Below are 13720 nucleotides of genomic sequence, written 5' to 3'. Positions count from 1 at the left end.
ATGTGTCACATTTGGTCTAGGGCTACAAGGTGACGAGGAGGTGTCACATTTGGTCTAGGGCTACAAGGTGACGCGAGTAAGGACAGGAGATCAGAGTCGCATTGCAGCTACTAATTTCCTATTGTGTTGCATTAAGACTTCGTGAGACACTTTCTCCAAATATGTTGGATCTGCCATTGTCTAAGTCTCCTTAGGCCGACTTGGATTCTCCACAAGTGGAAACTTTAGCTCTAAGATCATCGTGTAACATCAAGCGTCTTGTCTGAGAATTGCGCTCATGCGACATCTCCGTCTAGTCCTGACCTTACAACTTCAAGAATTTTCGTTTAGGTACCAATTTTTGTAATTGATCTGTTTATTTGTTTCATGAAATAAGCATAGATATGGTTATAAAAAAATGAACTTTATTTTTTTGAAACAAGGAAGAACAAATTGGAAAATATAACATTTCCCACAGAAGTTTGTTTTGCACTGGAGCTTACAATAACATTTTTCTTTTTCAGCACCAAAACAATATATATAAAAAAAGAAAGAAAAAAAAATACAAACAGCCATAGATTAGTATCTATAAGCATACACATAATATTGCACTTTATTTCTTTAGAAATTTGGATTCATTCATTTGTTCCTAGTTAGGAAACCATCTTGAATACTGGGCTATATTTGCCAACTTTTTTTTTTTTTTTTTTTTTTAAGAAACTGCCCAATACAAAAAAACAAACAAAACACAACCATAATGCCTCTTAACAACAGAGTAAATAAATATTTTCACAAACTTTGCAGAAGTTTTAAGCATTTTTTTTTTTTGAATTACCACATTTCATGCGATACAGTGCCAGTGGCCTTAATGCTAATAAACCTCACATACATTTGCAGTGGCTATTAATATTGGTCGACCCTATTCAGACATAAAACGTTGCCTATAGCTTTATAGGCAAGTCAGGAATTGTTCCCCATTTTCTTTTAATCTATGGAAAAATGGAACAATAGTTTTGAGAAAAAAAAAAGAAGTTTTAAATGCCAATCATGAGAGCTAATCAGCGCTTAAAACAAGTGAATCAGAAGGAGGAAAATAGAAAAAGGTCAAAACTACGGTTATATCCTCTTATGTCAGAAAGAGAAAACCAAAACGTCAGATAAATCACTTAAAACGTGACCAAAAATTGTTATATCTTCACTGTAGAAGTTTTTTTTTTGTTGTTTTTATGTATTTTAACTGAAACTTCACTAAATTAGCTTAAAAAAAAAAAAAAAAAAAAAAAAAAAGGACACTTGCAAAAAGCATGGATTAAAGTGGATGTCAAAAGTTCTTACGGTTCAACTTCCTTGTCAGAAGAGCCACTGTATTTTAACATTCGCAACACTATGGCGAGACTTCTCTGCTATGGTGTACAGCGGACAGGACTTGGTTTGATGCAAGCACTCATCACATGTGCTATATCTTGTAGGGAACGTGATGAATGCATTAATACATTAGCCCAAGAAAATGCTTCAGTGTATATAAACGATTCAGTAACGCTTAAGAAAAAGGCCCGAAAAAAACAAAAATCTAATCTCCATATACCGTGGGCCAAATTTTAAAGTTTGAGTAGCGCTTGGATATTTTAATTTTTTTTTTTTTTTTTTGGGTGGGGGATGGGGGGGGGGCAATCAACAGTATTATCCTAGTCACACTGACTACTATTCTTCTTAGGGAATATCTCTGGGCTTGAGAAGGGAAAGACTGTGCCTCAACGTCCTACCTTATTTTCATGTCACATTGCCTGATCATGCATATGTAGTATTCCCCTTAAATTGAAATAATTTGCCAATAGTGCTTTGAACAAAAAAAATAACAAAAACTAATGCCCTAAATTTATGCGCAGTAGAAAAAAAAAATATAGGAGTTATTTTTTCTTTCCTCTTTTTATTTTGCTCTCTTGTGCATATCAGCGAACACCACCTTATAACTCCCCCCAGCATTGTACAGTGCAACGTAAAGACACAAATAGCATATTAAAGTTTGGCAAGTGATGAAATCTCCTGAGATTAAGTGATTTGTAGAAGTCTGTAACAAAATCCTGCTTGGGGTGACCGTATAAAGGCAAAAATGTCTTAGAAACTAAGCATACAATCTTAAAGAAAGTCTGATTTCCTCATGTTGTATTTTTTTCTCTCTTCTGTATTTTTTTTTTTTCCTAACTCACTGGAAGTGTTGCTATTCTACAACAGTAGGTCGTAAAACATAACAGCAATAAACTGGCATGAAGGCATTTGATGGGTGTAAAGAAATCCATTGCTGTATGCAAGCTGAAGATGGTGCACATGCAGCCATAATGGACAATACTAAGCACGTAGAGCCCAGGCTACAAGAAAACAAAAAATATATATTAGTGCATTTGTCACTGCATGGTCTCTTTTGCTTGCGTCTTGGTGTGCACAACACAACCAAATTTAAGGAGGAAAGCTGTAGTGATTCCAATCTGCTCGGCGTACACACTGAAGATGTGGTGACTCGGTGTGAGGAATCCAGATCCTCTGTGCACTACGCGCCGGGCATCTTGCCGCTTGACTGTGTGCCATAAGAGCGCAGCATCTTTGTGTGCCGACAGCACGGCAGTCTGACTTCCAAAAGTATGGAGCACAAACGTGTTACAAAGCTGTAAGTGCCATAATCAGGACCACAGGTTGATTCAGTTTGCAGCTTCCGAGGAGAGACTCAAACTGTATTTTCCGAAAGTCTTCCATTATGGCCGCCATGTCTCATTGTCGGCAGTTAACTTAAGTCTCATCGGCTGAATATTGCAGATTACTTCAGCGAGATGGACAGGAGGGATGGTCTTCTACTGGCTGATCAGGGTTTGGATCAACCTAAGAGGGATGAAAAAAAAAGTTAGAAAGTCAGAATTTCACATGTACCCAAAAAGAGACAAGCAAGCTCTAAATACTGAGAAAGGACTCGCTGGCAAGAAATGCATCAAGGGGCACTAAGAGATCCTTAAAGTCTAGATAATACTCATTTACATGTTGCTTTTGTTTAATTGATAGATTAGGATGTCCACGTAGTGAAATATAATGTTATAATGTTTAATATATATAATATTTTAATAAAAATTTAAAATACATATTTTATTTATATATTTTAAAAGAAAATAAAAAATAAAGCTAGGCTTGTGGGCTAACCATCACGTTTATGAAGCTAAGGTGGCTTTGCTTGACATATTCCACAATATGGCCAAAAAGTTAATGCTCCTACTAAGAGTGGATACTTTAACCGTCACCATATCCTTTTCTCATAAGGCTATGTGTCCAGATTCAGTTATTTCAGCTCATATCTAACACCATCTTACCTCTGAGTAAAGAGGTGGAGGCAGGTAACGAAATTCTTGGATATAAGCAAACAGTGGTCCTTGAAGTGCCAACTCAAAGTGATCACACATATTTGATGACACCATATTCTGTCTTTGCTCTTCGGTGACAATTTCTGCATAGCTTGGAGGCGCTAAAAAAGCAACAAAATGAATCTTGTAAATAGCAGTCAGATAAGATTTTTAAGCAATGCTGCCATAGCACCGCATGATCCTGCACACGCTTTAATAGACATTAGCACGTGGAAGAACACACTGTGATTGCAACACCTGTAAAGATTAAATTGAAGTATTGCAAAATTACCTTCAGGTCGCTCCGGTAGAACTAATCCCAGCCAGTTATTCATGCTGTACTGACTGCTTACACTAGATGTCCGGCTGCCAAATGGGTGCAAAGGAATTGTTCCGATGACAAGAGGTAAATTAAGAAATAAATCCATAGCGCCTGGAATATCCACGTACACCTAAAAACAAGAATTAAAATGGTTATTAATGTGAAATAAGCATCAAACTATGTATTGTAAAGAAGGGATTGGTCCTTTATGTAGAGTTCATTCTAAAAAAAAAAAAAAAAAAATAGGGAGTACTCACACCTGGGGTGCAGCAGTGACGCGGACCACCTATATGACCACATTACAAGTCATCACTGTGGCACTGGACCAACTACTAGACTAGAGATCTTTACTGCCCCCTACTGGCACTACTTTTCCCAGTTGCACTGTAAGTGGCTTACATTTTTCTGCTTAGTTTCACTAATTACTCTACTAAGATCAGAAGTAATATCCCCCATGGATAAATATTAGATCTTTATTGAATGGCCCTTTCAAGTCACGGCTTAGACATGTCCGATAAGTGGACATCACCCAGTCATACATACCATGAGAGAATATTCTACGCGGATGATGCTGCAGTCAATGATTGAGGGGGACACTGGTGGAATTTTAAGCAGCTTGCCATTCCAGGTCTCCGTTTTTCCAGAAGAAAGGGATTCTCCTCGCAAGTTGGCAACGAGCTGCTTCACCTCCTTCATTTTCCCTTTGGCATAGAAAGTCTGTGTTTGATAAATGGCCGCCTTAGGCACAACCATTCTGGAAGAGCAATTCTCAATCTCGGCGAAGATTTGAATTGATTCACCTTCAAGAAAGAGATAAAATACAGGCTGTAAGGAATCCATAGTGACATGGTAATATACAAAAAGCCAAACCACTACATAACTTAACATTTATCTTCGCTTTGAGCCATCAAGTAGCCGAAGAGATCATTCACTCCCTACCTAATCTTGAAGGCTTTACCATCAATATATCAGAAAAAAAACCCTCTCCACACACTTACCTGGTGTATAGCCCTTCCTTTCAATTTTGGCACTTAGGGAGATTGGACCTGAGGTACAAAACCAGCAACACAGAGTTTTCTCTTTTGTGCCCGCCTGTGGTGACTGAAAGAAAAAGGCCAAATTTAGTTGTAGTCGTAATAACAACTCCATACACAAGACACCATTTTAGTGAAAAATTTCGGGGGGAAGACTACTAAAATTCTATATGACTCAGGACATTACAGGCCAAGTCCCCAACTAGGTATATTCATGGGATGCAAGACCAGAAAATGGTTCCTGCCACTAAAAATAGGGTGTGATATGAAAATATATATACACACATTTGTTTCCCATATAGTAGTATATAATCTGGCCAGGCAAAGGTTAACAATAGGCTCCAGCATTCCATGCTATAGGAAGCAGTATGTGCATCGGCTTGTAGGAGCTTCACTATTCCTTTAAAAAAAGCCATGCGTGCTAGATAAAAAAAATTGGATTTTAAACCATTTAAGGCATGAAAAATTTTACTGTAAAAAAGAAAAATCCAAAATTCCTTACCAGTAATGAAGGAGTGTTGATATCTATATGCTCAAACACGGTGAATTCCTTCTTTAATTTTACTGGTAGCAGCCAGGCTCTGTGCAACTCTGCTTTTACCCAATAACGTACACTGCCGTGTCTGCCTTCAAATGAGGTAGCGAGTGGTCTGCGCAAGGAAGGAAGGCAAATTAGTGACAGTGTTCATTACAGGCTCATCAGTACAGCCCATTGCCGCGTGCAGCAGAGGCCTAGGTTCAGCAAACCAAACAATTAGCTGGGGAAGTCTCTATAGTCATTATCCTGGCCAGTCATTAAATAATGACATTAGAAATTAGCCCTTTGCCCGGTAAATATTACATTACACTACCCTCCCCTGTACTGGGTTTCTGGTGAGGGGTTTCTATGTCAGGGAGTGGCGAGAGTAGAGAAGATACTTACGTCTGTGGAAGCTCAAAACTGAATGCATATTCATGGCGTCCTGAAAGAATAGTGGTCAGTCCTTCTTCAGAATTATCGTCATCTGGAAAGATAAGAACATGTATATCAGCATTTGGAACACTGCATCCTACTCCTGTATGTGGACTTGACTATTGGATCAGGCACTGGACTCATTTGTGCTGCTGAGGTTGATCAATCACCTCGGGACACTTTGTTAAATACTTGTAATTTTTGGCTATAAACTATTTTTTGGAGGGAACTGGGTTTCATTAAAAATGTTAGTTTAATTTTCAAAAGCAGTGTAAAATGCTGACTGCAGAATGGGTCAACTGAGAATCCGTTAGTGAGCTCATTCTGATGGTCCAATGGGCGAGTTTCTAACCCTTTATCTTGGCTTTTTTTTGGGCTCCCTTCAGCTGATTTATGAACACAAAAGGGAAAGACTGTAAAAGCCAAAAAAGTGCATTTTTTTTAAATGAAAGCCAAATTGCTAAATATAAATACATGTATTTTAAGAAAAAATAAAAATAAAAAATGTCCCCCCGAGGTGAACAACCCTTGCCGTTTCTCCCATGATCACATCTAATATCCATAGAGAACAGCACTTCAGGGTTAACCCCATAAAGCCTGGATCTGACTGTTACAAACTGAAGTTTCCATAAATAACCAGATCTCATGTATTATTAGGGATAAAAGCATTCTGCTCCAACAGCCGAGAGACTGACCCAAATACTCCGAGAAAGAACAATACGACAACCCACATAACTAGTCTTTGGATACAATGAAATCCAGTCCAGGGCACGGAGGTAAAACCCCACCCAGCCATGCGAGATATTAAGGAGGGGTTCGTAGTTACAGTAAACAACTTGACCTTCATAATCTACCCATGTACATTCCCAAGAGATATTGTATCAGATTGCGGGAGTACGGAGGAGTACGGGGTGTGCAATACTGCAGAGCCCGAGTGGAGAAAACCCGGCAGAACCAGTTATAATACAGAACAAACCCTCGGAGAGGAATAGTCACATTTACTTTCAAGGGTGATGGAAAACAAAGCAGATTCTTTATTGAAGCCCTAAAGGGCGTCATCCGTGTAGAATCAGGCTTATCCCATTAATATACAATTATATTTTGTGCTTTTATTATTCTGTATAAAATACACGGCATACTTTCTTTTCTACGCTGCTACGTTTTTTTTCTATATGCCAGCTCAGCAATCTCCTGGAAAAGAGCAGTAGCAGCAGTACAGTGTGGTAAACAAGTGCTGAGCTGTCAATCACAGGCAGACTCCAGCAGGAGAGGACCGGCCTGAACCGGTGCGAGCAGATCCTCAGCCAGTCTCTCATATGCATAGACATGACGTAGGCGCTGCAGAGACAGCTCATGCACAGCCTAGCCTGCTGGCCTCAGCCTACACTGGTGGCCTGCCCACTCCTTCCGGGTCTACTGGAGACCATGCTGGATGGAGCAATGGCCACGTCCTGCTGCGCCTGTGCCTGTGCATTCCTATACAATCACTAATTATATCCGTGTGAGGAGACAGAAGGCCATGGCCAACAAGGTCACTGGCTGAGGGGGGACGGGGCAGCTGTGACCCCACCTGCAGTGCACAGTGGATGTGGGGAGGCCCAGCTCACACCTGAGAACGGTCCCCTCAGAGGAGCAGACCACAAGTGGAGCCAACGGGCTTAAAATGTTGTCAGACTCCGGCATTTTATCCCCAATGTGATGGACTCTTAATGGCGGTTCCTGATGGAGCCTCCTGAGCAAGTGTGAACGGAGCCGAGCCAATGCACTCATCAGAAATCCTAGCCCTCCTCGCTGGGCACAGAGCCCCAGTCCTACCCGTCCCCCTCACTACTGCATGGAGCAGCATCTCTGCCTGTCCTCACTGGTGGTTAGCACTGCAGTCCTGGGATCAAAGCCCACCAAGGACAACATCTGCAAGGAGTTTGTATGGGTTTCCCCCAGATAGGGAATTTGAGCAATAATGAGCCCAAATGGGGACAGTGATGATAATGTCTGTAAAGCACTGCAGCATTAATGGCGCTACAACCAAAATAAAAGAGCTATTTCTGCCCCCCAATCACTAGAGCGTGCAGCGCCACTTCTGCCTTCTCCATTACGGACACTTGACATTAGGAGCTATATTGCACGGTGTCCCCTTTATAACTTTTAGATACTTGTCAGAGTTCACTGCTGCTCCCATCTGTATAGCGGTGCTGTATATACTAACAGGATCCCAGTACTTATTGCCCAAGTAGCGGCACTCTGTCACTGGGAGGTGGGCATTGGCATCCTAGAGCTGGAGCGTAGCCCAGAATGCTGGATTTGGGGTCTGGCTCTCCCCATTGCAGCCATTTGTTACTAGAGCCTGTCGTAGGCTGACTGTAGTGCTCACCAATGGGGTAAGGGATAGCCTCCATGGAGACTGATCACCCTACACTACTGGTATCTGCAGCCTTATTCCCTGCACTTATTTGGCTTCTTCCACCGAGCACATGACCCCTTAGCCCCTCAGAGCTGACACAAGCGGCCGCTCGACCACAGTGGGTTAATCAGTGTCACCACCACGCCCACCTCTCTCCACCTGCTCCCCTGTGCCCTAAGCAACAGCATCAGCCAATCACAGCGCGCTGTCATCTCCATAGCAACAGCCTAACAAAAGCTCGCCATCCAATCACCAGCCTGCTAGGTGCGGCTTGCGCTGCCGCTCCCTCCTTCCCATAACCAAGCTTGTGTGAGAGCGACTTGCCAAATTGCACGTAACAGGAGAGTGGCAAGATTAACCCGTGCACTGCCGCACATGGCAGCTAAACTCCGGCATAATAGTGCTGCACACAGCTCACATCTGGGTCATTATGTGATCGGCTAACGCTTCCAGGAGCAAACCAATGCTGGTGCGCCCATACACAATCATCCAGAACACTGCAGCAATAGCAAGACAGGTCTAGTACCAGAATATATAGCATAGGGCTTGCCATTATATACACACGATGAGTTTTGAATGGTAACAAGCACAGATCTGTAACATGCGCCTATTTGACTATGTGGACCCAGCAAAGCAAAGTATCAGGCAGGAAAAAACACCCAAAATAAAACAAAAGCTAATCTATAAGATCAGGCAGCAAGGAGACTGTGCCTGCATTAATGGCATTTGTTGGAGAAATGTTCTCTTCTGCGTGTGCCATTCTATGGTGGAAGATGATATTAAGTCATTGGTACCACCTGACAGCCAGGCAGCCAATGTCTGGAGAGCAGAGGAGGCCCCCCTCCCACTCACAGCTCTCTCCACTGACACCACTAGCCCAAAACAGGATTGAACCGCTTCTAACAAAGGCTGCTGGAAACTTCAGAAAAACAAGATGATTCCTTCACCCCCACCCTCCTCCTCCCCATGCAATGACTTCTCCCATTCAAGCTCTAGACAATCAAGAATATTCCTGCATTTTACCAGAAACTGCAGCATAAAGCTCCAAAAGTTGGGCTGGAGCTGAGCAGATCAGCTGTGCTACTCCCAGCAGCAGAGATCCCTGCCTTACTCCTAACAAGCATGCCTACCTCTGCAGATGAAGGCATTACAGGAGCCTGCCATCACCCAATAGCCCACACAATGCCCACTGAGGGTCCTGTAGGAGCAGGGCATACATCACACAATGCCCACTGAGGGTCCTGTAGGAGCAGGGCATACAGCAGCTAATGCCCACTGAGGGTCCTCCACCATTAGCAGGGCATATATCAAACAATGCCCACTGAGGGTCCTGTAGGAGCAGGGCATACATCAGACAATGCCCACTGAGGGTCCTCCACCATTAGCAGGGCATATATCAGACAATGCCCACTGAGGGTCCTCTAGGAGCAGGGCATACATCACACAATGCCCACTGAGGGTCCTCTAGAAGCAGGGCATACATCACACAATGCCCATTGAGGCTCCTCCACCATTAGCAGGGCATACATCACATAATGCCCATTGAGGCTCCTCCACCATTAGCAGGGCATACATCACATAATGCCCACCGATGGTCCTCCATTAGCAGGGCATACATCAGACAATGCCCACCGATGGTCCTCCATTAGCAGGGCATACATCAGACAATGCCCACCGATGGTCCTCCATTGGCAGGGCATACAGAGTCATGGCACACTAGACTGTTGCACTCACCTCTTTCATGGCCGATCAGGATGTCTTTATGGTTGAAATACTCCACTTCCTCGGTATAATTCTGGGTATAGGCAGTGTTAGATCCAGCATTCCTAGATTCAGTCCATCTCACTTTGGCATGTCCTCTTGCATGGATCTTCAGGGATTTGACTCTGATCTCCCCTGTAACTTCCAGATTTACCTTTCCTGAGACGGTGTCCCCACTGGAATACACAGGGACATGGCTGCCATTAAGACAGTCAAAGCTTATGGTTAAACTCTTCACCTTCCCCAGCACCATGATTGTAAGAAAATGTAGAAAAATAGATGCTGTGTAATGGTGGAAAAATGGGGGAGGAAAGAATAAAAATGTAAGATCTCATAAAATGCGATCTTGTATTGCACTGATGGGTGCCCTACAGGCAGGGTCAGTGCTGGCTGTGCAGGCAGTTCATTGGGAATAGTGGGTAGGAGAGGTAACAGCAGTGCTGCTGTCACAGTGCTCAGCTCAGTGGTCTCCTTACAAAGACGGCTGTCTGCAGTGTGCCGGCTCACTTTATGTACAGCTCTGTGAAAAACAACCTTTCTGCGCATGCCTCAAGCCTCTGACACTTCCACTCCTCCTAGCCCTTTTAGTCTTTCTTCTAGAAAACTTTGCAGGACGTGTCTTATTCTTTTTGCACTTGTTTATTTAATATACTATAGCAGGAATTTCAGCTACTTACACGCCTTGATCTGAGTTAACAATATAGTTGTAGTACATGAAAACCAACTAGAGAAATAGAGCTACAATGCTGCAGCTATGTGACAGGGAAAGTGAGCAGCTACACAGCACCCTTCTATTAACAGCTATAAGGGTATAGGATTGGGGCAAGAATATGAATTATCTTGCATGGAAAACCACGATTAGCATATGGATCTCCTGCTGTAAGATGTCTGAAGCCTCCTGGATGCAGAGTCATGTTCATCTGCTGCATTCTCCCTCATTGCTCTGGGACTTGTGCTGAGGATACAGTATATAGCACAGATCAGAGAGAGCTTTCTTAAATTTACAGGGGCTAAGAATAATTCATTGTTTTATTTATACTTGATTTGGAAGTAATATATTATCAAGATATATATCTGCTTAGTTATTAAAGATCCTGAATAGGGATCGTATATGATAGCTGTACTATTGATACAAAAATATATAAAAATATTCATTCGCATTTCTCCATTTCCACAATGAGTATATGGTAAGTTTTTGATGTTTCGGGTTTTCTGCACCTATTAGATAAATTAGGTTACTTGGGTTATACATTGTATTTTTTGCATGCTTTTTTAGCGCCTTTTTGATGCGGCTCTTGTTGGTATGTCATGCTTTAGGGCTCTTTCACACGTCCGTATATTTCAGGTACTGGAAAAACCAGTACCGGAGATATCTGTGTACATGTGTCCGTGTGTATGATACACTTGGCATAAGTGTGCCGCATCAGTATCACATATACCGGTGTCTGGGAATCAGCAGTACAGTTAGCGCTGTTCCCAAGCGCCAGGTGCTGAATGCTGCCCTCATCATTGTCCCCTGCCGGCGCTGCAATCAGCACCAGCAGGGAACAATGTTGACAGTAGTATTCTGCTCCCGCTGTCTGCTAGTGTATTTATAAAAATAAAATAAAAAAATCCTTATACACGCATGTCCGAAGTGTCCCACGCTGTAATCCATCTGACCGCACACACTGACGAGCAGGGGAGAATGACATTCTCCAGCGAGAGGGCCCTTCTGGGCTTACTGAGCATTCTCCTCTGCTCCTCAGCGTGTGCGGTCGCCTCAAGCCACCGCAGATGCTGATGCAGAATTGTCGCCAAGATGTATTACAGCGTGGGACAGTATGTCGGACAGGCGAGTATTATGGCTGTTTTTTATTTTTATTTTTTTACAGGGGACAATGGCTTCAGGGAATTAGGTGTAAAGGTGATTATAATGGTTTTTTTTAAATTTTATTCTTATTTTACACTTGATGGACACAGCGGGGCAGAATACAACTGTCAACATTGTCCCTTGCTCACGCTGATCTTAGCGCCGGCAGGGGACAATGATGACAGATGCCTGCAGCACCCAGCGCTTGGGAACAGCGCAAACTGTACTGCTGACTATGAAAAAGAACGATGGACATGAGATTTCTATAAGTCCACGTGAACACATTGAGTATTTGGTGATTTTTTTACCTCAGTATTATTAAGCCAAAAACAGGAGTGGGTGATAAATGCAGAAGTGGTGACGTGTTTCTATTATACTTCCCTCTGATTGTTCCACTCCTGGCTTTGGCTTACAAATACTGAGGTAAAAAACTCACGTTAGTTATTTGGTCAGTATTTTACCTCAGTATTTGTAAGCCAAAACCAGGAGTGGAACAATCAGAGGAAAAGTATAATAGAAACACGAATGCCATATCTGCATTTTTTACCCACTCCTGGTTTTGGCTTAGGGTATGAGCCCACGGTCAGGAGCCGCTGTGAGTTTGACGCTGAGTGTCTATGCAGCATCAAACCCGCATCGTCCAGATGTTACAGCATAGTGGATGAGATTTCTAGAAATCCCATGTACATTGTGCGTCTCTGTAAACCTGCGAATCACCTGTGGAAATTGACAGGTGGCACGTCTTTCAGACCTGGAGCATGTCAATTTCTCTTGCGGGTCGGCATGTGGACTTTCCCCATAGACTAATCTCTATGAGGAAAGTCTGCATGTGAAAAAAAAAAATCAAACAGCTCATTTGCATAAAATGAGGGCAGAAGCCGCGTGGCTGTTCAGTAGCTTCAGGGCCCCAGTGGCGCATGACCGTGGGCACATACCCTTACAAATACTGAAATAAAAACCTCATCAAATACTCAACATGTGCACGTGGCCTCAGAAACTGTGTTTTTGAAACAGCGAAAAGATGAAGTGTCAAAGACTCATCAAAAACTCATCATGGGCACACGGCCTAAGGCCACATGCACATGTTGAGTATTTGGTGAGTTTTTTAACTCAGTATTTGTAAGCCAAAACCAGGACTGGGTGATAATACAGAAGTGGTGACATGTTTCTATTATACTTTTCCTCTGACTGCTTCACTCCTGGTTTTGGCTTACAAATACTGATGTAAAATACTGACCAAACACTCAACATGTACACGTGGCCCAAATCCCACGTACTTTGCTGGAACTGTAAGGCCATGTGTACATATTGAGTATTTGGTGAGTTTTTTTTACCTCAGCATTTGTAATTCAAAACCAGGAGTGGAACAATCAGAGGAAGAGTATGATAGAAACACGTCACCACTTCTGTATTTTTGCTCACTCCTGGTTTTGGCTTACAAATGCTGAGGTAAAAAAATCAACCTGTGCATGTGTCGCGCCCCCGGGGGCCTTACTGTTTGGGGACAGTATGTATCTATCACGGTGGCTGGCCCAGGGCGGACAGTGCACAAAAAGGGTAGCGATTGCTAATAAAGTTCAGAGAAATTCGTGACGCCACCTGTGGTGTCTGGTGAAGGTCACCAGCGCTGTCGCAGTCCTCTGAGGCAGGTGACAAGGCAGCTAAAGATGGTACAGCTCCCCACAGGTGGAGCGGGCCTCAGGGCAGCGTAGATAGATAGATGGTGGAATGGTGTGCTGGTACAGCTGGTAGATATGGTCCAGGGTACTCTAGGTGAAGGGCGCACTTTTGGACTTCTCCCCAGGGAGCGGGTATAAGGCCTCCTGATCCGTGTCTGCCTCTGTGTAAGCTCCTGGCCAGCCTGCAACTGTGCCTAGCTTATGTGTCTTGCTTTTTACTCCACCTGTTGCTCTGAAGTAGGACCTCCGGTTGGTAACCACTTTCCCTGGACGTCGGGGGCCTTCGTGGTTCCTGGTCCTTTATGTGTCTAGCTTCAGGTTTGCCAGGGACTTGTCCTCCTGGGATTCCGGTTATCCCTA

The 13720-nt window shown here is 43.2% G+C and overlaps 1 protein-coding gene across 1 annotated transcript; it reads right to left on the bottom strand.

Moving 5' to 3' along the window:
- Nucleotides 1-387: 387 nt before the first annotated feature.
- ARRDC3 (arrestin domain containing 3) lies at nucleotides 388-10341 on the bottom strand. The gene is made up of 8 exons (XM_073678604.1): nucleotides 9803-10341; nucleotides 5638-5719; nucleotides 5218-5365; nucleotides 4680-4782; nucleotides 4225-4481; nucleotides 3652-3811; nucleotides 3330-3481; nucleotides 388-2850 (listed from the first exon to the last, which is right to left on the bottom strand). Exons 1-8 carry the CDS (start codon nucleotides 10080-10082, stop codon nucleotides 2794-2796), a joined length of 1239 nt encoding a protein of 412 aa, XP_073534705.1. The 5' UTR covers nucleotides 10083-10341; the 3' UTR covers nucleotides 388-2793.
- Nucleotides 10342-13720: the final 3379 nt, after the last annotated feature.

Source organism: Phyllobates terribilis, unplaced genomic scaffold, assembly GCF_046119375.1.
Source record: "Phyllobates terribilis strain yellow unplaced genomic scaffold, ASM4611937v1 Scaffold_1__5_contigs__length_1240528914, whole genome shotgun sequence".
Lineage (NCBI taxonomy): Eukaryota > Metazoa > Chordata > Amphibia > Anura > Dendrobatidae > Phyllobates > Phyllobates terribilis.
Note: the sequence above shows the minus strand (reverse complement) of the source record. Positions and strands in the feature narration are given on the sequence as shown.